Source organism: Talpa occidentalis, unplaced genomic scaffold (assembly GCF_014898055.3).
Source record: "Talpa occidentalis isolate TD23 unplaced genomic scaffold, MPIMG_talOcc4v2.1 talOcc4.11, whole genome shotgun sequence".
NCBI lineage: Eukaryota > Metazoa > Chordata > Mammalia > Eulipotyphla > Talpidae > Talpa > Talpa occidentalis.
In genome coordinates this window covers 79348377-79373796 of record NW_023601104.1, presented here as the reverse complement: position 1 = coordinate 79373796, position 25420 = coordinate 79348377, and the positions used below count along the sequence as shown (strand labels likewise).

Sequence of the window (25420 nt, the reverse complement as noted above, 5' to 3'; positions counted from 1 at the left end):
GAAATCGCTCCCAGACAAGCAGCTAACTCAAGGCCAGATTCTAGGACCTTCCCTTGCTGTTCTTGAACAGCCCTGAAGGTGGGCAGGGAGATGGCAGTGGGAGCAGGTTGGGCAGCAACTGGGATCCTGACACTACCATAAACTTGACTTTGCTCAGTTAGCACCTCAGAACCTCAGTTCCCCTCCTCTGTAAAGTGGAGGTAAAAATGATTCTCACCACACAGAATTGTGAAAATTGAATGAGCATGCACCTCGGATGCTTAGCAGAGGGCTGGCTCCCTGCACGCGGGCACCTGGCCTTGTGCTGCCAGACAGGCAGAGGCTCATTTGCCAGGCCTGATATTGCTGACACTTGTTGCCGATTCCACCCCGTCTCCCTCAACCCTTGGGTTTTTATCACGTCTTGCTTCCTAGCAAAGCATTCAAAGATGATAGTGATACTTTCCAGGAAAGATTTTGACAAAGCAACATGGGAATTCCCAAAATGTACCACTAGTGCTGATGTGTCCCCCTTTGCCTGTATTTCCCAGGTGTTCTGAACACACGGATCCCACTGGTAACTTACCAAAGTGGGTCAGCAGGAGCTGCTCAGGTGTTTCTATGCAAAGACGGGGACCCCAGGTCACCTAGGTATGTGGTTGCATCCCATAGGGTAACAGTGCGAAGCCCACGAGCCATAACCGTGACAGCACAGTGTGTACACACCCGGCCCCCGGCTTGAGCCAAGCCACAAGCAGAGCAGACAGACAAGAGAGGCTCGGGGTGCTGCAAGATGCCTAGGGACCCATGGGGGCTCAGGAGTCGCAGCTCCCAGGAGATGGCATCTTCCTAATGGAGGGAGAAGATAGGAAAAATGTTTTGGAAAAGAAACAAGAAAAACTGGGTTTCTCAAGCTGGGTACAGAAATTCTGTCACAGGGAGGGCCCAGAGCCCTCAGAAGGTGAAACAGAAGCCGCATCATCTATGATGTGGAGCAGGGGGCTCCCGGGGAAGCCTGGTGTGTGTCGTTTTCACTGTGTACTGTGTGCTGTGTGCAGAGTACAGCCCTACATACATGCCGTTCACATATTACAATTCTCAATACGGAAGTTTGCAAACTTTTTAACAATCATCCACAGTAATGCATTTTGCATCACAAATCAGCACACACCGACACACATGTACATGGACACACATGTACACAGACACATGCATGTTCATACACATACACAACTGAAATAGAAGTTTCAAAAAACAATATTTAGTCTTGTTATGTGTAATGTACTCTGCTATTTGCTGTTCTGTTCTATTCTACGCTGCTCGGCTCCATTTTTCAGAAAACATTGACCTGGCCTAAAAAATGCACTTCACGAGCCATAAGGAGCGCCCACTTAGAATTCTAAAATGCTGCCTTCATAGGCTGGTGGGTGTAGCTAATCTCAGCCCATAGCAGAGTCTGGCATTTATTAATGGGACCCTGAGTCACCAAGGAAAAGTCCGATGGGGGGCCTGAGATGCTGTTTAAAGCTGTCAGAACACGTGTGGGACACGTTAGATGTCTTCATATTCCTCAAATGGTTGACATTCAAGGCTCTGGCTCCTTAGTCCCCCTAATGCCAGATAACGCAGGTGCTCCTCTGTTTGCTGCGTAGAGAGAGGGGAACCAAAAGTGGTTGTGGGGAGACAGTTCTCTCCCTGGAGAAGATGCGGACCCTGCCCAGGAGTGAGCTATGTCTCATCCAGGGAAATGCACCCTTTGGCCTAGAAAGCAACCTGCCTCAGGGTGTAGGAGTCACTGTTCTGGACCAGTGCTCTCCCCCAGAGCAGAGGGTGTGCTGCCCCAGCCAGAGCACTTACCTCGCTGCCCTTTTCTCCCCCGCTGACATGGGTCTAGGGGATATTCAGGATGGAAGCACTGTCCCCCTGTTGGTTCAGCTTTTCAGTGGCTGCCTGCTCCTCTCTGGCGGTGCAGCATCAGGATGTTCCTCCAGCCCCCACCGGGCTGCCAGCCCACCCCAGGCACAGGATACCACCGGGTGCCAGCACAACCAGGCTCAATGGACAGGCAAATTGCATTTGTTCTGAAAAATCAGGTCCACAAAAAACACTCAGAGCCCAGACTTCTTATTGTCGCAAAACAGACATAACGTAAAATTCACCACTTTAGCGTTTTTAAGTATGCAGTTCAGTGGCGTTAAGTACATCCACATTGTTGTATAGCCAACGCCAACATTCATTTCCAGAACTTTTTCATCTTCCCAAAGGGAACTCTGTTACTGATTAAACAGTAAACTCCCTGCTACTCTTTCCTCTGCTCCTGGCAACACCCTCCTCCTTTCTGTCTCTGTAAAGCTGGTGATTCTAGTACTTTATAGAATGAAATCCTATAGCTTTGTGTCTTCCCATGACTGGCTTCTTTCTCTTAGCACAACGTCTTGGAGGTGCATCCATGCTGGAGCCTGTATCAGAATGCCCTTCCTTTTAAAGGCTGAGTAATAGCCCACTGAGTGGATAAATGACATTTGTTTACCCATTCATCTGTTGCTGGGACCTTGGGCTACTTCTACCTCTTGCCTCTGTGAGCAATGCTGCTCACAGAGGGGGGTATAAATATGCCCTAGAGACCCAGATTTCAATTCTTTCGATCCTTTCAGGTATAAACCCAGAAGTGGGATTGCTGGATCCTTAGGTAATTCTATTTTTAATTTTGGAGTAATCACTACAATTTCTCCAAGCAGACTTAAGATCTTAAAGAACTCCATTGAGGGGGAATTTAAAGAGCTATCAGAGGGCACAGTTCATGTTCTGAAATTAGATTATCAAAACAATGCTCCTCTTCATAACGACACAGCCACAACCTCCCGCGAGCATGGGCTCAGTGCTGGGCCGGTGCGGGGCTCTGTGCTCAGCGCTGTGTGTGTCATTTCTTTCAACGCTTTCGAAAGTGTAGGAGACAGATACTGCAGTTGGGTCAGCAGGCAGATGCAGAAGGTGAGGGCGGCTGGGTTAGCGACACCCCAGGGCCAGTGGCAAGAGGACCTGGAATCCTAATGTGCACCACCTGATTCTACACCCCACGTTCTTACTCCCATGCCATCTCCCCCATCAGTGCCATCTCTCTAGCTCTGTCTAAAGAGGTTTCTCTTGTGTTAGGTTTATTCATTTTCAATTTCAAATCCATTTCAGTCTATTTTGTGTCTGAAAGTGAACAAGATCCCGGAGGAGGCGGCAGTGTGCTCACAGCAGCCAATGGCCACACCACTGGGGCTGGTTACTGTGCCGTGATGGAGGTTTGGAGGCACCAGCAGCATCCCCCACAGTGACCTGACCATTGGTCTTCCTGCTTACACAGCCACTGAGTCTAATAAGCTGTAAAGACTCAGAGGCTATTTTTGAAACTGATGTGATAGACTATCTCTCGACAGAGGTCTGGGCACACAGTAGGTATTCAGCCAAGTCCTGCAGGAATGAAGGAATCAAAGAGAGAACAAAGGGTCGTTTGCATAAAGGCAGCAGCTAGCTCAATGGGGACACTGTGACCCTGCTTCCGCAGGTTCGACCACCTGGTGGCCATTGAGCGGACGGGTAGGGCAGCCGACGGGAACCACTACAACGCCAGGAAGGTGAACATCAAGCACTTGGCGGACCCCATTGATGATCTTTTCCTTGCAGCACAGAAGATTCCTGGCATCACATCTACAGGTAAGCCGGGGGCGCTGAGAACTCAACTGGAACCTGCCAGCCCTAAATGTCGTCTTTTTTTTTTTTTCCCCGAATTGTTTTTGTCAGTTTATTCCCACAGTATAAAGGAGATCCTATGTATCTACAGCCTTTCCAGCACTTGGTTTTTATCGTTTTTTAACCAGTTAAATTGGTGTAAAATGATATCAGCTGTGGCCTTGATTCATATTTCCAAGATTGTTAATTGTGTTGAACAATTAACTTCAGATTCTTAATGGTTAGGTTCAGTGGGCCAAAGATATGAATAGACATTTGATAAAAACAAAAGTAAATGTCATCTTTTTAGTGACTGCTGAACACATGACAGGAAGGAGTTACTGGGGACCATGGCTTTTCACTCCGGAGACGGCCTTTGGTTATTATGGCCAGTGTAGACGTGACAGACACCACCCCTTAGACAGACACCACACCCCACACCAGGGAAGGGAAATGACACTTAACTGGGTATATTCTGTTGGCCCAGCTCTAAATAACAAAACTAATAATGACTTGACAGCGATTATAAAATGCAGACATTATTCCAGTCATGCAGGGTGAGTGTCTCATGTACCCTTTGTACCATCTCAGGAAGCGTATTAATTTTAAATATATCTTAAATACATGATTACTACAATATGTTGATTAATAAAGTAATAATGTGATCACTTGTGTTTGTACAGACCATTATCAGTTTCAAAGAGGTTTTGCATCCATCATATTGTTTAAAGCCCTGTAAGTGGGGAAGGCAGGTGTAGGGTCCAGACCCAGGCCCCAAGGTCCCTTGAGGTGCCTGGCTACTTAACCTTGCTAGTGGAATAGGGGTGGAATCCAGGCTCCCAGGACCCCACCCCGTTTGCCCTTTGTGAGATCCTGCAGCCTTTATGGATTTCTGACAGGCTCTCTGGAGAGCTGGCCTCCTCCCCTGGGCAGTGTCAGGAGCTGGAGTCATTAGGCTTGTTTGTTATTCTGTGTTTTTTGTACTCTCCATTCAAACACTTTAGAGGTTTCCCAGACTCATTAGCTGCCTTTGGCTTTTGAGGTTTTGATGAGACAATGAAAGTCTTCTGGTTGATTAGGAAATGTCTGTAAATCACTCTTTCCCAGAAAGGCACAGGGCGTGGCACCCAATGCCCCTGGCTCCGGCTTCCTGTCTCCCTGGGCGGAGGACCCCAGGCTGGAGGAGACATTGACGGGAGAGAAGGAAGGGGTCTGCAGTGCTAACGGACAGTCGGGCCACTCAGAGCTACTAGAACCAGGGCTGTCCACCTAAAGTCCTGTGCAGTGAAGGCCGTGGGGGCCCAGAGGAAGCACAAGAGCTGATGACTGGTGGCTTTAAACTGCCTGCTTGGAGGACTCCTGGCCCCCCTCTTGGCCTCAGGACCCCGAGTACTGCTGGCTCCCCTGTCTCCTCACAGCAGACTACCCCATGTGCTCCTTCCCTGCCTTGGCCCCATCAAAACCCCTCCCCATACTTTCCACAGGCAGCTGTCTCAGCATGGACAGTGCGCTCAGCTGAAGGTCTACACACTACCTCCTACTGACAACCCGCTCAGAGAATTGCAGGCTCTATTCATGAAGACAACAAGGTCATGGACAGGACTGACATGAGGAGAGAGCAAGAGGAAACATAAAATGCTAAAGAGCAGAGACAATAGTCCAGTGCTAGCGGAGGTGTTTCTCTTCACTCAGTGGGCTGCATGGACCAAGAGAAATTCCAGAGAAAAATGCCCAGCGTGTGGATCTAAGGCTGTGCTCATTTACCTTTTGTCTGAGTCCAGGTCTAGGATGATGCTTGAGGTAGGTCAGCGCTAGGTCCCGAGGCCTCCGATCCCAGTGAGCACCAACCACATACACACATTGCAGCATGCCCAGGGGCCCTGCCCTTTGACTGTGAGGCATCTGGACAAGCCCTTTGGAGGAAAGGTCACCTTGAGGCAGCTGCTAGTATCTACAGGTGGATTCAGCTAAACTCTATGGAGTGCTCAGAAATACCTGGACATAGGATTAAACACTGCTCCTCAGAGGCACAGGCCTCTCATCTTCTCCTAATTAGGGCAGAAGTGCCATTAATTATTTATAGCCCAGGTCTCCCTGGTGGTGCAAGGGGTTAAGCATGGCACTGGGAAGTTATCCACAGCCTCTGCAGTACAAGTTCGATTCCCAGATGGCCAGGGAGCTACCCACATGGTGCAGCAGACCTCTCCTGTCTTGCCCGCTGCTCCCCTCAGCAGCGTATGTCAGTCAATCTGCCTGTTCTGTTCCCCACTATATCTCTGGTGAATCCTCTCACCCCCTGCACCTCTGGCCTGTACTCCAGTTCTTGTATGTATAAATAAATAAATCTTTAAAAAATATATTATCTTTAGCCCATCTGCCTCTCTTTATTTCTCCAGTGAGATAAATCATTCTAACCTTTCCTTACTTTAACATTTTCTATTATGCTAGTTAACCAGCCCTCTGGTGCCCATTATCAGATGGTTTTGTACACCCATCTTTTTAAATGGCACCCCCCACCAGTGTGTACTAGGAGACTTCACATGTTAACCAGGCACCACTCTCATGTAGATTAAAATGAATTAACACATGTACATTTCACATCCTTTAAACAGAAGCCTTAAAAGTAAATTACAGAACTTTGACCAGTTTCCTCCTGCCAATGGGAAGCTGTCAGGTCCCACCAGTGGGGCTCAGTGACTTGTGGCAGGAGCCACTCAAGGCAGGTCCTGGATGTCACCACACCTGCATCTTCTGTGGGCCTGACAAAACTGGCATAAAGGGGCTCCATCTATGCATGGAGAACATGACCCAATAGAGAACATGCTCACATTCTGGTGAGCTCTAAATGTTGATGTATTTTGTTTGTTTGTTTGTTTTGTTTTGTTTTTTTTTTTGTTTGCTTGTTTTTTTTTTTTTTTTTTTTTTGATTTTTAAAAAGATTTATTTATTTATACATACAAGAACTGGGGTACAGGCCAGAGTGTGGGGGTGAGAGGATTCGCCAGAGACAGAGTGGGGAACAGAACAGGTGGATCGGCCGAAGTACACTGCTGAGGGGAGCAGCAGGGGAGCCAGGAGACGTCTGCTGTGCCATGTGGGTGGCTCCCTGGCCAGGGATCAAACTCGTGCTGCAGTGGCTGCAGATAGCTTCATAGGTTACGTCCCAACCCCTAGTGCCACCAGAGAGGCTTCCTCTTATGATTTTTGAAGCCATTTTGGGGGGTTATAATTTTATGATGGTAATAGAAGTTTACCTTACATACATAAAGAGTAATTTATATTTTTTTTTTTTTCAGTTTCGTCTCTTTATTTTATTTTTTTTTTTTTTTTTATAAATTTTATTGTTATATTCCCCATACAATTGCCGCCCCCCATTCTGACCCCAATCCCTCCCCTCCCGCCCCCGCCCCCCTAAAAGTGTCTCTGGTTCATAGTTTTTTGTTGATTTTGATTTTCACTTTCTTATAGTTTTTCATTTTCCTGGTCCATTATTTAAGTTTTCTAGATTCCTGCTATGAGTGAGACCATCCGGTATTTTTCTTTTTCTTTTTGGCTTATTTCGCTGAGCATGATCCCTTCCAGCGCCATCCATGTTGCAGCAAATTGCATGTGTTTATCTTTTTTGAATGCTGAGTAATATTCCATGGTGTATATGTACCACATCTTCTTGATCCAGTCATCTATTTTTGGGCATTTGGGTTGTTTCCAAAGCTTAGCTATTGTAAACAGTGCTGCTATAAACATAGGGGTGCAGGTGTTCTTTGGAATTGATGTTTCTGTGTCCTTTGGGTAAATACCTAGGAGTGGAATTGCTGGGTCATATGGAAGCTCTATGTTTAGTAGGTCCAGAAATCTCCACACAGCTTTCCACAGTGGTTGGACCAGTTTGCACTCCCACCAACAGTGCAGAAGAGTTCCTTTTTCTCCACACCCTCGCCAACATTTGTTGTTGCTAGTTTTTTTAATATGTGCCATTCTCACTGGTGTAAGATGGTATCTCATGGTAGTTTTGATTTGCATTTCCCTGATGACAAGTGATGTTGAACATTTTTTCATATGCCTGTTGGCCATTTGCATTTCCTCTTCAGAGAAGTTTCTTTTAAGCTCTTCTGCCCATTTTTTGACTGGATTATTTTCTTTGTTGTTGTTGAGTCTCATCAGCTCTTTGCAGATTTTTGTGATCAGTCCTTTATCATTAGTGTTGGGTGCAAAAATGTTCTCCCAGTTGGTGGGGTTTCTTTGTTTTTGTTATTGTCTCTTTTGCTGTGCAAAAGCTCTTTAATTTGATATAGTCCCAGCTGTTTATCTTTGCCTTCACTATCACTGCTTTGGGTGATGTGTCTGTAAAGATGTCTTTGATGTGCAAATCACGTAGTGTTTCGCCTATATTTCCTTCTATATATTTTATGGTTTCAGGTCTTATGTCTAGTTCTTTAATCCATTTTGAGTTGATTTTTGTGTATGGTGTGAGGTGGTGGTCAAGCTTCATTCTTTTGCATGTAGCGACCCAGTTTCCCAGCACCATTTATTGAACAAACTTTCTTTGCTCCAATGCATAGTCTTTGCTCCTTTGTCAAAGATTAGTTGACCATAAATCTGTGGGTTTATTTCTGGATTTTCTATTCGATTCCATTGGTCTGTATGTCTGTTCTTGTTCCAATACCATGCAGTTTTGATGATTATGGCTTTGTAGTATAGTTTGAAGTCTGGGAGTCTGATGCCTCCATTCCCTTCTTTTTTTTCAGGAGAGCTTTGGCTATTCGGGGTTTTTTGTGATTCCATATGAATTTCATCAATAATTTTTCTATTTCTTTGAAGAATGACATTGAAATTTTGATTGGAATAGCATTGAATCTGTATATTGCTTTTGGAAGGATGGCCATTTTAATAATGTTTATTCTTCCAATCCATGAGCAGGGGATGTCTCTCCATTTCTTTGTGTCTTCTTCTATTTCTTTTAACAGTGTTTTATAGTTTTCTTTGTATAGGTCCTTTACCTCTTTTGTTAGATTTATTCCCAAATATTTGATTTTTTTTGTTTCAATAACAAAAGGGATGGTCTTTTCGATTTCTTCTTCTTCAGATTTATTGTTTGTGTATAGGAAGGCTACTGACTTTTGCGTGTTGATTTTGTATCCTGCCACTTTACTGAACTGGTTGATGAGTTGAATTAGCTTTTCTGTGGAGTTTTTGGGGTTCTCTATGTATAATATCATATCGTCTGCAAATAGTGATAGTTTGACTTCTTCTTTTCCTATTTGGATTCCTTGGATGTCTTTCTCTTGTCTTATTGCCCTGGCTAGGACTTCCAGTATTATATTGAAAAGCAATGGTGAGAGTGGACATCCTTGTCTTGTTCCAGATCTTAATGGAATTGCTTTCAGCTTTTCACCATTGAGAATGATACTGGCTGTTGGCTTGTCATAGATGGCCTTTATGATGTTGAGGTATGTTCCTTGTATCCCAAGAACTTCAAGAGCTTTTATCATGAATGGGTGTTGCACTTTGTCGAAAGCTTTCTCAGCATCTATTGATATTATCATATGGTTTTTATATTTCTTTTTGTTGATGTGTTGGATAACGTTGATTGATTTTCGGATGTTAAACCATCCTTGTGCCCCTGGAATGAATCCAACTTGGTCGTGGTGAATTATCTTATGGATACATTGTTGGATTCTGATAGCTAAAATTTTATTGAGGATTTTTGCATCAGTGTTCATTAGGGAGATTGGCCTGTAGTTTTCCTTTTTTGTGTTGTCCTTGTTCGGTTTTGGTATTAGTGTAATGTTGGCTTCATAGAACGTGTTAGGTATTGTCCCTTCCTTCTCAATTTTTTGGAAGAGTTTGTGAAGGATAGGCACTAATTCGTCTCTGAATGTTTGGTAGAATTCATTTGTAAATCCATCAGGTCCTGGGCTTTTGTTTTTGGGGAGGTTTTTGATTACCATTTCAATTTCGCTAATTGTAATTGGTCTGTTTAGGTGTTCTATTTCTTCTTTATCTAGCTTTGGGTGATTGTAGAGTTGTAGGAATTTGTCCATCTCCTCTAGATTGTTAAACTTGTTTCCATATAACTGTTCATAGTAGTTACTGATTATTCTTTTGATTTCTGCTGTGTCCGTTGTGATTTCTCCTCTTTCATTGATGATCCTGTTTATTTGTGCTTTCTCCCTTTTTTCCTTTGTGAGCCTGGCTAGGGGTTTGTCTATTTTATTGATTTTTTCAAAGAACCAGCTCTTGGTTTCATTGATCTTTTGGATTGTTTTTTTAGTTTCAATTTCATTTATTTCTGCTTTGGTTTTTATTATTTCTTTTCTTCTACTGGTTTTGGGGTTTTCTTGTTGTTCTTTTTCTAGATCTTTGAGCTTCGAGATTAGGTTGTTTCTTTGCGTTCTTTCTTGTTTCTTGATGTGAGCTTCTATTGCTATATATTTTCCTCTTATTACTGCTTTTGCTGCATCCCATACATTTAGGATATTGGTGTCCTCCTTGTCGTTCAATTCAAAAAATTTTTTAATTTCTTCTTTGATCTCCTCATTAGCCCAATGGTCTTCCAGTAGTGTGGTTTTTAATCTCCATGAGGTAGGAAAGTTCCTTGCCTTCTTTTTATGGTTTATTTCTAGTTTGATGCCTTCATGGTCAGAAAAGATGGTTGATATGATTTCAATCTTGGTGTATCTGTTGATGTTTGTCTTGTGCCCCAGTATGTGATCGATCCTGGAGAATGATCCGTGTGCGCTTGAGAAAAATGTGTACTCCGTTTTTTTGGGGTTTAGTGTTCTATAGATGTCTGTTAAGCCCAATTGCTCTAGGTCTTTATTTAGAGCTTTGGTTTCTTTACTTATTTTTTGTCTTGTTGATCTATCCATTGTTGATAGTGGTGTGTTGAAGTCTCCCACTACGTATGTGTTTTCTCTGATGTCTGTTTTCAGAGAGGACAACAGTTGTCTGATATATTTTGGTGCTCCTTCGTTTGGTGAGTATATGTTAATGAGTGTTATTTCTTCTTGAAGTATTGTCCCCTTGATCATAATGTAGTGACCATTGGGGTCTCTTTTATCTTTTTGAGTTTGAAATCTGTTTTATCTGATATAAGTATAGCTGTTCCTGCTTTCTTTTTTGGTCCATTTGCTTGTAGGATTGTTTTCCATCCTTTAACTTTGAGCCTATTTTTATCTTTTGTAGCTAAATGTGTTTCCTGGAGACAGCAAAAGGTTGGGTTTTGTTTCTTAATCCAGGCTGCAACTCTGTGTCTTTTTATTGAAGAGTTTAGTCCATTTACATTTAGAGTTAATATTGATATGTTAACATCTGTATTTGCCATTGTGTTTGTCTTTCCTTTGATTTTATTTATTTATTCTTTTAATAACTTTTTTTTTTTTTGGCCTTCTTTCATTGTTATTCGTCGCTCTGAGGTTCTGGCTTTAGAACTCCTTGTAGTATTTTTTGGAGTGGGGGTTTAGTTGCAATGAAATTCCGGAGTTTCTGTTTGTCTGGGAAGGTCCATATTCTTTCTTCAAAGAGGAAGGAGAGCTTTGCGGGATAGAGTATTCTTGGTTGGCATCTGTTTTCTTGGAGTCTGTTGACTATGTCCCTCCACTCTCTCCTTGCCCGTAGTGTTTCTTCGGAGAAGTCTGATGTCAGCCTGATTGGTTTTCCTTTGAATGTTATCTGTTTCTTCCCTCTTGCCAGCTTCATTATTTTTTCCTTGTCCTGGATTCTTGGGAGCTTTACTATTATGTGTCTTGCTGTATTTTTCCTTTCGTCGTGGAAGTTTGGTGTTCTTCTTGCTTCTTGTATATCAATTTTCAGCTCCTTCTTCACATTTGGGAAGTTCTCTTCAATTATCTCTTTGAATATTTTCTCTGTTCCTACATCTCTCTCCTCTCCTTCTGGTATTCCTATAACTCTTATATTTCCTTTCCTCATGGAGTCCGATAGTTCCCGAAGTCTTTCTTCGTTCTTTTTCCTTCGTACTTCTCTTTCCTTCTCTGTTTTGGTTCTTTTTATTTCTGTGTCTTCAAGATTACTTATTCGTTCTTCCATTTCATCTATTCTGCTTTCATTGCTTTTCCCAGAATTCTTTAGTTCTTCCATTAATTCTTTGATCTCCTGCATTTCTTTTACTTCCCTCTTTAGGGACTCAATTTCTTTCTTCTGACCATTGTTTTCCCTCTCTAGGGACTCAATTGCATTCTTCTGATCGTTGATTATTTTTCCCTTATCATTGTTTTCCTTTATGACTTCTGTCAGTTTTTTAATCACGGCAATTTTAAATTCTCTTTCTGGAAGGCTCAGAAATTCTTCCAAGTTATTGTCGTTGCAATCTGGGGGCTGGCTTTCTTTTTGTGGTGTGCTTTTTCTCTGGAGAGTTGCTAGGTTGCGTGTGGTTCTTCTCCTCCCTACTGTCTGTTTTCTAATTTGCCGTATGCGTTGGGACACTGTGTTGTTGGGACTTGCCGGCATCTTGGGTGGGCTTCTCTGTTCCCCTCTGGTTCTTCCAGGAGTCATCTGTCAGTTTCAAGCAGCCTTTACTGGAGAAAGGTCCCTGTTCTAAAATGCCGATGTGGGGACACACTCCCCTGTGCGCCTGGTCTGCCCCGGCGGTGGGTTCCTGCTCCCCTCTGGGCTTGGACTGCAGGCCAGAGGGGGTCTGGCGTGGGCGAACTTCCCCCGCTCACCTCTGGCTCCTGAGGAAGCCTTCTGCAGGTAGTCTTTACTGAAGAAATGTCCCTGTTCTAAAATGGTGATGTGGGACACACTCCCTGCGCTTCTGGTCTCAGGCACACTATTCTGCGCGCCTGGTCTGCCCCGGCTGTGGGTGCTCGCTCTCCCTGTGGGCTCAGACTACTTGTTCAGAAGGGGCCCGGTGTGGGCTAACTCCCCAGCTGGCCACTATGTTTGCTTGTTTTTTTAAAGATTTATTTATTTATTTATACAAGCACTGGGTACAGTCATAAGCACGGTAGGGTGAGAGAATTCACCAGAGCCAGAGCGGGGAGCAGAGCAGGCAGAAGGACCGAGGTACACGGCTTAGGGGAGCAGCGGGCAGCAGGAGAGGTCTGCACACCATGTGGGACCCTCCTCCAGTGGCCAGGAGCAGCCGGGGATCGAACCGGCGCTGCAGAGGCTGCAGGCAGCTTCGCAACCCAGCGCTCAACCGCTGCGCCACCGGGGAGGCCCATAAATGTTGATGTACTTTTAATAAGAGGAGTTTCTACAAGACCCAAAGTACAAGTGCTACATCTGGTTTCTGAGAATGTTTCTAGAACCAACTCCTTTCTCCTCCCTGAGGAAGTAGGCACATGTAGCAGGACAGCCCCACATTGGCCCCACTTTGGCCCAACCCTGTATGCTGACTTAGTTCCCTTCCCTCTAGGAGTCGGTGATGGAGGCAATGAACTTGGGATGGGCAAAGTCAAGGAGGCCGTGAAGAAGCATATACGAAATGGGGATGTCATCGCCTGTGACGTGGCAGCTGACTTTGCTGTTATCGCCGGTGAGTGCTTGGGTGGCTGACCAGCCATGTCCTCCTGCTATCCAGGGAAGGGATCTGACTTGGAACCTGGCCAAGCAGAAGCTTGCTCTTCTATGAGTAGAGTCTAGAGGCATCTGGACAAGAAGGGAACTTAGTTCTCAGTCTCTAGCCTCTCATTCAGTCATTCAACAAACATTAGGAATTATTCTGGGTACTGGGGTTAGAGTAGAAGTATACAAGTGCAACAGCAGAGAGAGAGAAATTCTAAGAAATAATTAGAAGGAAATGTTAGAGATTAAAAACACTATAATGAAGAATGCTTTGATACATCTTTGAATACAGCTGAGGAAACAATCTCTGAACTTGAGGATATGACAATAGAAACTTCCAAAACTAAAAAAAAGGAAAAAAAAACAATATCCAAAAAATGTTAGTCAACTACAAAACTGGTATAACATATCTAATGGGAACATCTGAGGGAAAAGAGAGAAAGAATTGAGGCAATAATGACTGAGAATTTCCCTCAAAATAACAGGCACTAAACCACAGACCCAGGAAACTCAGAGAACCCCAAGCAAAATACATACCAAAAAACTATACTTGCATGTATGAAACATCAGAAAATCAAAAATAAAGGACTAAAAAAGCCAAAGGTGGGAAAAATAGCCAACTTACCGAGGAACCAAGATAAGCATTACATCTGACTTCTCAGAGACCACGAAAGCAAGAATAGAGTGAAATACTTAAAGTGTTCAGGAAAAAAAAAACACAGCAACCTAGAATTCTGTAGCCTACATAATATTGGAAATGAAGGATAAAGACTTTCTCAAAGGAAAAAATAATGAAGGAAAAAGAGTGGAAGATAAAAAATAGGATAAAAGAACAAGGGCAACTAAGTAAAACACAGGAACAAATACGGTAGCTGCAATCCATCTATACCAATAATAAGCATCAGTGGTCTAGAATACCAGTTATAAGACAGATTTTCAGAATAGAGCAAAAAACAACACCCAACTGTATGTTGTTATGAGAAGCCCACTGTAAAAATAAAAACATATACTTTAGCAGTAAAGGGATAGAGAAAGATATGCCATACTAATACTAGTAGAAATTTTAAAAGCAAAAGTAACTATATGAATTTCAACAGAGCAAATTTAAGAACAGATAACTTCTCAGGGAAAGAAGGGACATTCCATAATGATAAGCGGGTCATACTTGAAGAAGATAGCAATCCTCAGTATATATGTGCCTAACAATAGAGCACACAATAGGTGAGACAAAAACAGAAAGAAACACAAGGAAGAGAAATAGAGGAATCCTCTCCTAGAGTTAGTTGGAAACATTAACATCCCTCTATCATAAATGGACAGATTCAGCAGGCAGAAAATTGTTAAGGACATAGTTGAACTCAACAGCACATCAGTTAACTAGATATAATTGACATGTATAGACTCCTCCATCCAACAATAGCAGACTGCACATACTTCTCAAGCTTACATGGAACATTCACCAATATGGACCACTTTCTGGACCATAAAAAAAAAAAAAAAACACCTTGACAAATTTAAAAGAATAGAAATCCTCATGTCTGCTCTCAGACCCCTAGAGCAGCACTTAGAAATCAGTAACAAAAAGATAGCTAGAAAATCCCCAAACAATTTGAGATTACACAGCACACTTCTAAATAAAAAGGACAAAAAAAGAAATCTGACGCAATTAATTAAACATTTTCAAATCATATATTTGTGTAATATATATATATAGGATTTGGAAGCAGCAGGCTGAGTTCACATTTCGGATTTACCACATACTAGCTGTGTGCCCTTTGGCAGGTTATTAACCTCTCTGTGTCTGTTTTCCAGTGTTACAATGGAAATAATCATAATTCCCACACCTCATAGGCTTGTCATAAGGACACCAAGCTCTTGTTTGGGAGCCTGCAGCCCCCAAGAACTGGAGCTAATCCATGGAAGGCGGTAGAAGAGTACATACATTATAAGTACTCCAGGCAGGTGGCCCTGTCCCCTTGAGTCTCAGATGTTATCAATGACAAGAATTACCATTATTTTGTTACCACCAAGAAAGGAAAACACTGCCAATTATAATGTCTAGATGCTATTGATTGTAAAATGCATCTCAAGTTCAGAGATGTTAACCTAAAAAATTGCATCATCTTAGAATTAGTGAAAAGCAACATTATCATCACTGCATAGTCACCCACATATTTTGGTATACGCTTCATTTTTTCATGCCAAGCGCTTTTGTTCTCACTGCATGTATCTTTTTTTTCCTACCGGAAATGCCCCCACTCTTCCACCCTACCTCTGGCAAGTAAATGACTCCTTCTCTGTGACTCTCTCGCAAGCCTGGCAGAATGCGTGCCTGCTCCTCCGTGCCCCCGTCATCCTTTGGGAGGACCCCCTTCACAGATCATCCCATGCAGTGGTTTGCTGCAGGTGCAGTCCCCTTCTCCCCTCGTGGGGAGTGCCTCTTTCCTTTTTGATTCTCCAGCACCTAGAACTTGGCAGGTTCTTATTCAGCCCTTCTCTGACTCATTGGAGAACCCAGCAGGTTTCAGAGAAGAGCCCATGAGGTGGCCCCCACGCTGTAGAATAAGCCCTCTGGGCCTGTGCCTAGACAGGGAAAGGAAGGCAGAAGCTGACCTTAGAAGTGACTGCTAGCCACTTAAAGAGGTGGCACAACAGCATGGAAGAGCTGTCGCTCAACCCTGCCCAGAGGGCCTTCCCTGCTGTGCTGGGATTCAGATTAGCCAGAAGGAGAGTTCTGGAATGGCCTCTTCGGGCAGTAGCCTGAGTCCTTGGCACTATGCTCATTAGCAATGCATAACCCAGATGGTTCCAGGCAATGGTCCTCAAACTTTAACCTGCACCGGAGTCACTGGGAGGACCGAAGAAAACACAGCTGCTCCCCGTTCCCTAGCTGAGCTCCTTCACACATCTGGGCTGCATCCCAAGAACTGGTGTGTCTAACAGGTTCCCAGGTAATTCTGGTCCACTGGTCTTCGCCTACTCTTTGAGATGAATTCTGCTACTCAGAGGCAGTGCGAGGCATGCTGGGTCTTTCTAATTCTCAGTCTTTGACAGAATCTTTTTCTCCCCTAGGTGTTTCCAACTGGGGCGGCTACGCCTTAGCCTGTGCGCTGTACATCCTGAACTCATGCGAGACCCATGGGCGTTACCTGAGAAAGGCAGTGGGGCCCCCCAGGGCTCCTGGGGAGCATAGCTGGACTCAGGCCCTCCCCTCTGTCACTAAGGTAACAAGCCCCAGCAAGCCACTCCCACCAGAGTCACTGTTTCCCTGGGTGAGGAGCAGGCCTGGGGTTCCAAAGTAGGGCGCTGCTGGCCCTCAAGAGGCAGAGACAGAACCTATCTAGGGGAATAGGCTCCTCCCCACCTGGCTCAGAGGTTTCCAGTTCCTGGTAATATCAGGGTGTGGGAGGAGCTGGGGAGAGTGGGCTCTGGCAGCTGAAGGGACATTTTCAGGGAACTGTCTGCTCCAGTTGGGCTTAGAGGGCCTCTGTGCTTTCTTTACACTTCCTGGATCTGAACTGGAAAGAAGCACTCAGAGCCGTCTCACACATGACTCCTGATTCACACAGACACAAAAGAATGAGCCCAGCCAGCCACTTCCCACAGGCCAACACTTACCCTCCAGGGACAGAAAATTCTCCTTTTGCCTTTCCAACCAATTCTTAATACATTAATGCTGTGCTGCCCATATAAAGCAAATCAAAGGGAACATTTTTAAAGATAAAGGACAAATGCATGTGTTGAGCCCTCCTCTGGGTCAGACCCTGGCCCACTCTGAAAGACTGAAGGGTGGGACATGGCCCCTGGCTCCGGAACATGGGATCCACGGAGATGACACACAGAGGTAATTTCAGGAGTGGGAAGAAGTGTGTACAACAGCTGTGGGGATACAGAGAACAGGTGCTTAGTTCATTCGGAGAGTTCAAGGAAGGCTGCCTGGAGGAGAGGACACTGACTTGGGTCTTGGAGGGTGAGTCGGATACTACTAGCCAGGTAAGGAAGGGTAGGAAGGGTATTCAGGGAGCAGGAGCCACGCAAGCAAAGGTTTGGAGACATGAAAAACAGTGTAAACTGGAATCATCCCACTCGAGTTCTGTGGGACACTTCATGGGTGTCCTGAGTCATCAAAAGATGTTGACCAGACCGAACTGCCCTGAGCTGGTGGCAAAGCTTAACTGATTAGGGGCAGAGGAGAGTCCCTCATCTCTGCTCTGTGAGTTGCTTGTAACTAAGGCCTCTCATATCCAGAGGCAGTTCTGACCATGACTAGAGCAGGACTAGGCCTCATGCTGAAGAGTCCAGGCACAGTGGCCACCACAGGCCAGGGTCCATCTGCCTTCTCAGGCCCTTGACCCAGCAGTGTGCCCTGGGGTTTTACTTGAGGGTCAAGCAAAGGGCTGGAGAGCATTCCTCAGACTTGTCAGGAGCTAAGAGCCAACAGAAGACCCCCTATAGGAGAGACTAAGGTGCTACCTGCAAGCTCCGGAACGAGTGGGCCCGGAGCCTAAGGGCTGTGGTCTTGGTCTCCCTCATCTTGGGGTCCAGAACGCTGCAGAAAACAGGGTGGCAGGTCTGGGGTGGGGCCCTGGGAGGGACTACAGGGTCCCAACCGGGAGACCTGGGGAAGCTGGTCAGAGCCACAGATGTGAGCCAGCCAGGCCAACTCTGCCCCGATGCTGGTTAGGATCATTTCTTCTCTATGCTTCTGGATACCTCCTGTTTCCCAGGATGGAATGCTTTTTAAAAATGTCCAGCCTGTCTTGGGTGAGTGAAGTGGGTGTTTAGGAAAGAAGCAGGCCTGGAGCTCAGCTGCCTGGTTTAATCCCAGTTCTACCACCTGAGTCTCAAGCTGGTCTCCCAACCTCAGCACTCCTCGGGGGTCATCAAATAAATGAAGACAATAGACCCAAGTTTAGAAGGTCATATGAGCTGCTCTGTTAAAGCACTTAGCCATGTAGCTGGGGAAACAGAAGAGGACCCCTTTGTTCACATGCCCACTGGCAGCAAGAGAGAAGGAACCAAAGAGTACATAGATTCTTGAAGGAAAGGGGTGATGACTTATTTGTCCATATTTTGGGGCCTAGACCAAAGAAGGTACTCTGGAAATGTAGGATGGAAGCATAATGCTTCACAGGCAGATGGATGGATGGATGGATAGATAATGGAGAGGCAGGAACATGACTTCTGACCTCATTGTAGGCTCCTATTCTCTTCTAAAACTTTCATTCCCTATTTTTCTTTATAATGTTTTAAAATGAGATATAATAACAGAATACAGTAGATAAACCTTAAGTGTTTAAGATGAAGTTTGCAGCCACCACCAGGATCACGATACAAAACAGTTCCAACTTCCCAGAAGGCTCCTTCATCCCATCTCACTTTGAACAGCAGCATCACCCAGCCCCGAATACCAGCCCGCCACACTTTCCATGTGAATGAACAACCACCACCCACATACCTAACCTCTCAGCCCCAAGGCATCCTGGGGTCTTTTCCCACCCCACCCCCAAAATGGACTAGGCCCAAGTCCTGTCCACTCTGCCTCACGTCCCTTTGGCCAGGCCTCACACCCCTTAGGTGGGGCTCCGTGAAGACAGTGTGGCCAGTCAGAGATTCCTGGAAATGAGCCAGTGGCTCTATTGGCCTGGCTGGTCTTTGTGGCTCTGGAGGCTGGTGCCAGTCACTGCCCATGTTGTTGACTGATCACATGCATCCTGGGCACCCCCAGACCCTCCCCGGGACCCAGTGGATGTGAACGGTGGGAGCAGGCAGTGTGCTGGGAGGAAATGGCCCCTGGATCCCAGAAACATTCCCCCATAAAGAGAGGATATGACCCAATGAAAAGAGATGGGAGAACAAACCCAAACAAGGGAAGGAAATGCCGTTCTCGGCTGGGCAGCCCCTGGGAAGGCGCTGCTGGACAAAGAGTGCTCTGGAAATGCCCTTTGTGCCAGAGGTAGATGGAAATGCAGGCTCTAGCCAGGAGAGAGTAGAGACTGTTCCCAGGAGACACCCATGCCGTCTCCATTGTTTTGGAAATTTTCTAACATGGGGCCTCAAAGCCCCTCACTGCTCATTCCTGCTGTTTTGTCACCTGCAGTCATCATTGCCCCCCAGAAAATCTTGAGTCACTCCAGTAAATAGGGTTGGGACCCCTGCTGTGAGTGGTAATCCCTGGACAGGGCTGCCTGACCCCTATGGAGACTGTGAGCTCCTGGGCAGGGACCCTGTCACACCCACCCACCCACCCCGGGTCAGGACTGGCACTAAGCAGGCTCTCACTAAACATCAAAGTCTGAATCTTCCTGTTCTAGTTCCCCTTGCCCTTTGTCCCCTCCCTCCTTTGTTTGGGAATGAGCAGGCAGAGGAAGGATGTGTCCCTCTGGTGCCCCACAGGCACCCTCCTCTCCTCCAGTAACTTCACCTAAGACCATCTTGCCTGGGCAGTGGTGAAGACAAGCAATTCTTCGGGAACTTACACGTTGGAGGGAGAGAAGTGGGGAATCAAATCACTTTTTAGTTTTTAAAACAAGTGAAAGGAAGGTTCTATGCTGAAGGTCAGGCCCCCCAGCCCGGCCCACCTATTGTGTGCCAAGGACCATGCTGGGCTCTTGCACTATTTCATGTAATTGTTAAAACTTCATCCTTCAAATGAGGCAACATCATCGTGCTCCCCATCATCCAGATGAGGACAGAGGCACAGAGGTTAAAACACCTGCCAGGAAGCACCCACATCAGATCTGTCTGGTCCCAAACCACTCTGTCTACTGGAGCCTGAGCTGTGGCCTCAGATGGGGTTCTGCTTTTGCATGTGCTCCCACACCTACACTGGGTGCTCTCTAGAAAGTGACAGCAGCAAGAGTTGGTGATTTTCCCACAGAGGGCGGCTGGGAGGCTGGGGGTGGGGTTTCGAGGAACGAGGCCATCCAGACACCATCAAAGGCCGCTGGCAGGTAGTCCGAAGTGGGCAGGGCCCGGGTGGGCAGAAGGTAGCCACACTGCACCTGCAGGAGTGCTTGTCAAGAAACACAGGTGTCCATAGCAGCCTATTATTTAGTTAAATGAAGGTAAAAGAAATGGGCAAACTGTTCAGGGGCCAATGAAATATGATGCAGGACACTTTTTCATATTTTTTTTACCCAAGCGTTATTTTTTAAAAGAGAGTGCATACGTCAAATACATTTTCTCCACTTATAAATGCATTTCTTTCTTCTCTCCCTCCCTCTGCCACTTCTCTCTGCCCCATTTATTTTTCCAGGAAGAAAAAATGTTGAGCCTCCTGGTGCAGCATGAGGTCCGGAGCGGCGTCACAGGCAATGTGGGCATGGAGGTGGACGGGCTGCCCTTCCACGGCACCCACGCACAGATGGTCCAGAAGCTGCTGGACGTCACTGCAGTGCAGGCCTGACCCTGCCCACTGAGTGGCGTAGAGAGCATACCAGACCCACTCCCAGGCCTGGGGGCGGTCCCCAAGGACCCCTAGCTTCCTCCACAGCAGCAATACTGGCCCTGGGTGAGCGGTCACCTCTCACGGGCCTGGGGCCCCACACCCCCACTTTCTAGAGGGGACAGGACAGATGCTGTGGCCCAAGAAAGACTTTCCTCTCCTTTGGTGTTTCAAGTTTTGGCTTTTATTCCTCAAGTGCTACAGGCATTGATTCCAACCCTCCTTCACCCCGGCTTCTTCCGGTTACGCCCCCAGTCTGCTCAGAGACTCTTCTGACCAATCACTCAGGGGGACACCAGTGAGCAATAACTGCCAGGCAGACACAACAGTGGGTGCACCAGGGCCGTGAATAATCCCCCAGACTAACTAAGAAATAGCAAAGTGTACAAATGCCGTGTTGTGAATATTTATGAAACTCTGGGATTCCACCAAAGGTTTACTCATCACCACCACCACCAAAATATTTATACCTTTGAAATGCTCTTTCCAGCCTTTTGTTTACTTAAGAGTGCCGTTGAATTTTGCATTCGTGACTATTGCCACTCCCCTGCCCCTACCTCCCTCTACCCCCATATCTCTTGACCCTCTGCCTCGGAGCCTGCCATTCTTCCACCTCGGCCACCTCTCCCCCCATTCTGTTCACCTCCAGCCCTGAGCTGAATGCCTTGGCCTTCCTGCATTGGGGCTCAGTCATACTCCTGGAGCCTGGGGCTCAGGCAGCACCATCTCAACCTAGTAGTCACATGGGTGAGAGTCCACCAGACACCCTTGGTCACGTGCCCTTATCTCCTTCACAAGCGCCCAGCACCTACTTCCCATCCGAGTTACAAGCAGCGATGTCACTGACCACAGCCCATTACACGCACACAATGAGCCAGCCCAACGCCTGTGCCGGGCCAGCCTGAGTGATGGTGGGCTCATGGGGTGGGGGATGGGGGGTTGCTCCTTCTTCCCTGCTCGGTGTTTATTGGACCTGCTTAATTTCATTTCCTTAAGCATGCCCAGTCTGATTGCTCAAAGGGCACTAGCTGTGGAGCACAGGACACACGTGTTGTACAATCACCCCACGCTGGGTAGCTTCATGGTTGATTCAGGCAAATGAAAAAGGAATCCTGGAGCCTCAGGTATATCTGACATGCTGAAGCAGGGGACCGCGTACACAGGCAGACCAGCAGGCAGGCAGCAACCGAGTCCCCCAGCCCCCGCAATCTCCCACTTCTTGACCCGAGAGCCCATATCATAGGTGTGTGTGCCCCATGCTCATGCTCCTAAGCACCTTCCCACCACACGGTGTCACATGCGGGTAATGAAGCCAGCAGGCAAACAGCCGCAGGTGGCGGCGCAGAGGCTGGGGCGGAGAGGCCTGAGTTACGCTGTGCTCCCTACAACATGCTATAGAAGTGACCTCACTTAAGTCACAGACAGGTTCTTGGAAATTGCAACTTTAAGCAAAATAATTTAAAAGAAAAGCAGATCCTCCAACAGTGTAGTTTGTCCACGTAGCCCCAAATTGCTCTTTTCTCATCAAGTTTATAAAGAAATGTTACCAAACAACTTCATTCCAGGACTGCTGTACACTCAACAGCCGAGCTAAGTGTAAAGTGACCTGCGGTGAATGTCCAGGGCTCCCACAGGGTGTGGTGAAGCCCCTGGCTACAAGCAACTGGGGTGGGGTCTGCTCAGAAGCACCCCCCTCTCCCCCCACCCCACCCCCGCTGCACACACACACACAAGGCTGCAGTCCTGTGCCAGGGCCTCTGGGCTGAAATGCCCTTGGTAATGAACTCAGTCCCTCCAACTGCGACCCCTCAGGGCTCAGCTAACTGCCTCAGCTTTAAGCGTCACTAGCCCAGTCTCCCCCCATTATAACTTGTATCCCAGATTTGGGGCTGCAGAGCTCTGTATAACGGGAATTTTTCTTTGAGAAACACCCTGACGTTTTAAATCTTCATGACTGGATGAGGAAAAACTTCACTCTGGTCAAGTTGCCAGTGCTCTTCTGAGTCATCTTTGGGGGATGACGCTAAAGGGGCATTGGTTTTGCAATAGTAGAACTCTATCCCAGCATGGACAACTTTGAGGCATGGTGAAAGGTAACTTTAGAAGTTTATGGGGGAGATATTAAGTTATTGGTGAAAGAGAGAGAGACCCAGGTAGAACAGAGGAAGCTGAGTAGGGCCTTAGCTCAGGAGTAAGCATCCAAACCCCTACCCCCTGCAGGGAGAGGCAAGCTGAGAACCCTAAATCAGACACTAAGGTGAAAGCAAGAGCTAGGAAAAGACTTCCTAGCAGGGTCCAGCAGAGACCACTGGGGCCCTGAGAATCCAGGGTCGTTTTATGCTTTTCCATTCTGCAGTGAGTCCTGTTCAGGTCTTTGGTAACATTTTGCCCAAGTTCACCCTAGTCTTGGCTATGCTTTGGGGGCAGCCTGGTGAGGTGGCTACCGCCTGGAGAAGCTGGTCACAGGGACAGGATAAAACCTCTAGGGAATGGTGGCCCAGGGTGAGACAGTCAACAGCTTTGTTGTGCAACCACCCAGGACAGGTAGGTTAATTTCGATTTTCGCAGATGAAGAGAATTTTGGAGCCCTTGGTATCATTTTACAGGCCTTTAACGCTAAATCAGGGAACAGACCAGCCAGCAGGGAGACAGCAGCAAAGACCCCTAGCCCCAGAGACGCCGCTGTGAGCACCCATGCTGAAGAGCCCCTTTTATCCCTCCCGCTCCTCAGTCCAGGTGTCAGTAATCATAGGCATGCGTGCCCAGGCCCACGCCTCTCAGCCCCTGGCATCCACACAACCTAGGAGCATGCAAGACTGCAGGTGGTAGCCATAGAGGCTGGGGGTGGGGGTGGGGGCGAAAAAAGCCTGAGCTACTCCATCTCCCCTACCTGTTTCTACCAGGATGGATTTGTGGGACACATGAGCCTCCCTAGGCATTTCCCAGAATACTGGGGGATGAATCATATTAAACTGTACCTGGGATGGTCTCTGGATACCCAAGGGCATACTGGAAACCTTGGGTACTTCAAGATGTTCTTGTTCCACAGACGTTGCAGTTAGGAGCCAGGAAAGTGAGTCAATGAAGGGGTCAGGCTCTGCAGTGCCCTGGCTGTCCTCTGGCCATGTGCCTCCCATGGCTCAGCTGAGCCTGCATCCCTCTGAGTCATCTCCTGCCTGTCATGACCCAAGTCTGGCTGCTCGCCGCCCACCTTAGTCCAGCCACTGTATTCCGCTCCTCTCTGCCCATTCCGTATGGTTCCACTAATTCCATAAAGATGTCTACTCTCAAATTCAAGCACCACACTGGTCCAGTCAGAAAGGAGATGTGGTGTAACACCAGCTCACTTGAACTCTTCATATGTCAGCGATTGATGTACTGGCCAGAAAAGTCAATCATTGATAGGAGCGGGAGGACTAAAGGCCCCTTATCCTCAATACAGGTCAGACTCCGGCTTCAGATCCCAGTGTTGGAACCAAAGACACTTAGCCGGATGTGGCTAAGTGGCATGCTCATTAAGAAACAAAAGATTGGCTTTCCTGCCCACCCATGACTATGCAAGTGCCTCTCTTTTTCTTTCTCCTTTTCCTAATGAACCGTTTTAAAATGTAAACAAACAAAAGATCCAAGTGTAAAGTTTTGCCTAATTATCTATCTTCCTAAAAACAGGAAATTGCTGGTGGTCTGGGAGGTGGGAAATACCCTTATCGTCCCAGACTAAGGCTGGCAAAATCTGTCTGGGATGCCTTTGAAGATGAACCCTGCAAAATTCCTTGTTCTTTAAATTGTGAAGTTCTTTGTTCTTTTTGTACTTCCTATTTTATTGTTCCCTTTCTAGAAACTACAGAACTTCACTGGAATGACCAGAAGGGTGTCATATTCTGTGAGCCTCCTGAGCATGTCATTAAAATTTATCTTTTCTTTTGCTAATAATCTCTCTGTTGTCTATTAATTATTTTCCAGCCTATAGACATAGAAGGCAGAGGAAAATTAGCTTCCTCCCCAACTAGCATCACATTTGAAGATGTGGATTTTATTCAGAAGAAGTGACATGAAGAAACTAACAAAGACTAGCCAGGTGTGCCTCAATTCTGCTCCCTCTTCCGGCATACTTAGGAAAACTACATTTCCCAGCCTCCTTTATAGTTCAGGTTGGCCCATGTGAGCAGCATCTGGCCAATGACTTGTGAGGGGGACACATCCACTCCCAGACATCTGCCACCTGAAGGTTTGGCCATAACCAAACCCCCCTCCCCTTCGCCCCCTCCCCCAACTCTTCGGGCTGCTTTCCCTACTAGTGTGCATGGAAAGAGAAGTCCAAGAAGAAGGACCCTCTGGGGGGAAGGGTCCTGAACTTCCACACTTGGGAAAAGGCTTGCCAGAAAGCAGTTTCTCATTGGGCTTTACATAAACAGGAAAGAAATTCTTCTTGTTTTTAAGGCAATGTGATTTGGGGGTTATTTTGTTACTGGAGTATAATCCTCCTTGTCTAATATAAGTTTGGAAGGCTCAACACTGCATATTAGGACATGAGAGTTGACTTCAAATACCAGTACCTGCATGGTCATGTGACTCCTGGGGCTAGCACTAAGGCCAGCAGGAGCAGTGGCTGCACTTTGGCCCACTAGGAGTTCAGATTTTCTGCCCACCTCTGGCATGAGCTAAATAGTGTCACTGGGTGGTATTTGTAAAGAAACTAGACCATCATTTTTGAGGGACTTAGGTGGGATAATTCATGGGGGAAAGGAA

At 46.4% G+C, this 25420-nt stretch overlaps 1 protein-coding gene across 4 annotated transcripts in view; it reads left to right on the top strand.

Annotated features, from left to right (window-relative positions):
* Positions 1-24591, top strand: part of DGLUCY (D-glutamate cyclase) — a 65669-nt gene extending 41078 nt beyond the window's left edge. For all 4 annotated transcript variants that reach the window (XM_037503703.2, XM_054691616.1, XM_037503704.2 and 1 more), the window contains 5 exons: positions 531-630; positions 3533-3681; positions 13076-13195; positions 16297-16448; positions 20483-24591. In XM_037503703.2, coding sequence (XP_037359600.1) covers positions 531-630; positions 3533-3681; positions 13076-13195; positions 16297-16448; positions 20483-20632 — 671 coding nt within the window. In that variant the 3' untranslated portion in view covers positions 20633-24591. The remainder of the gene's footprint in view (positions 1-530; positions 631-3532; positions 3682-13075; positions 13196-16296; positions 16449-20482) is intronic.
* The last annotated feature ends 829 nt before the right edge of the window (positions 24592-25420 follow it).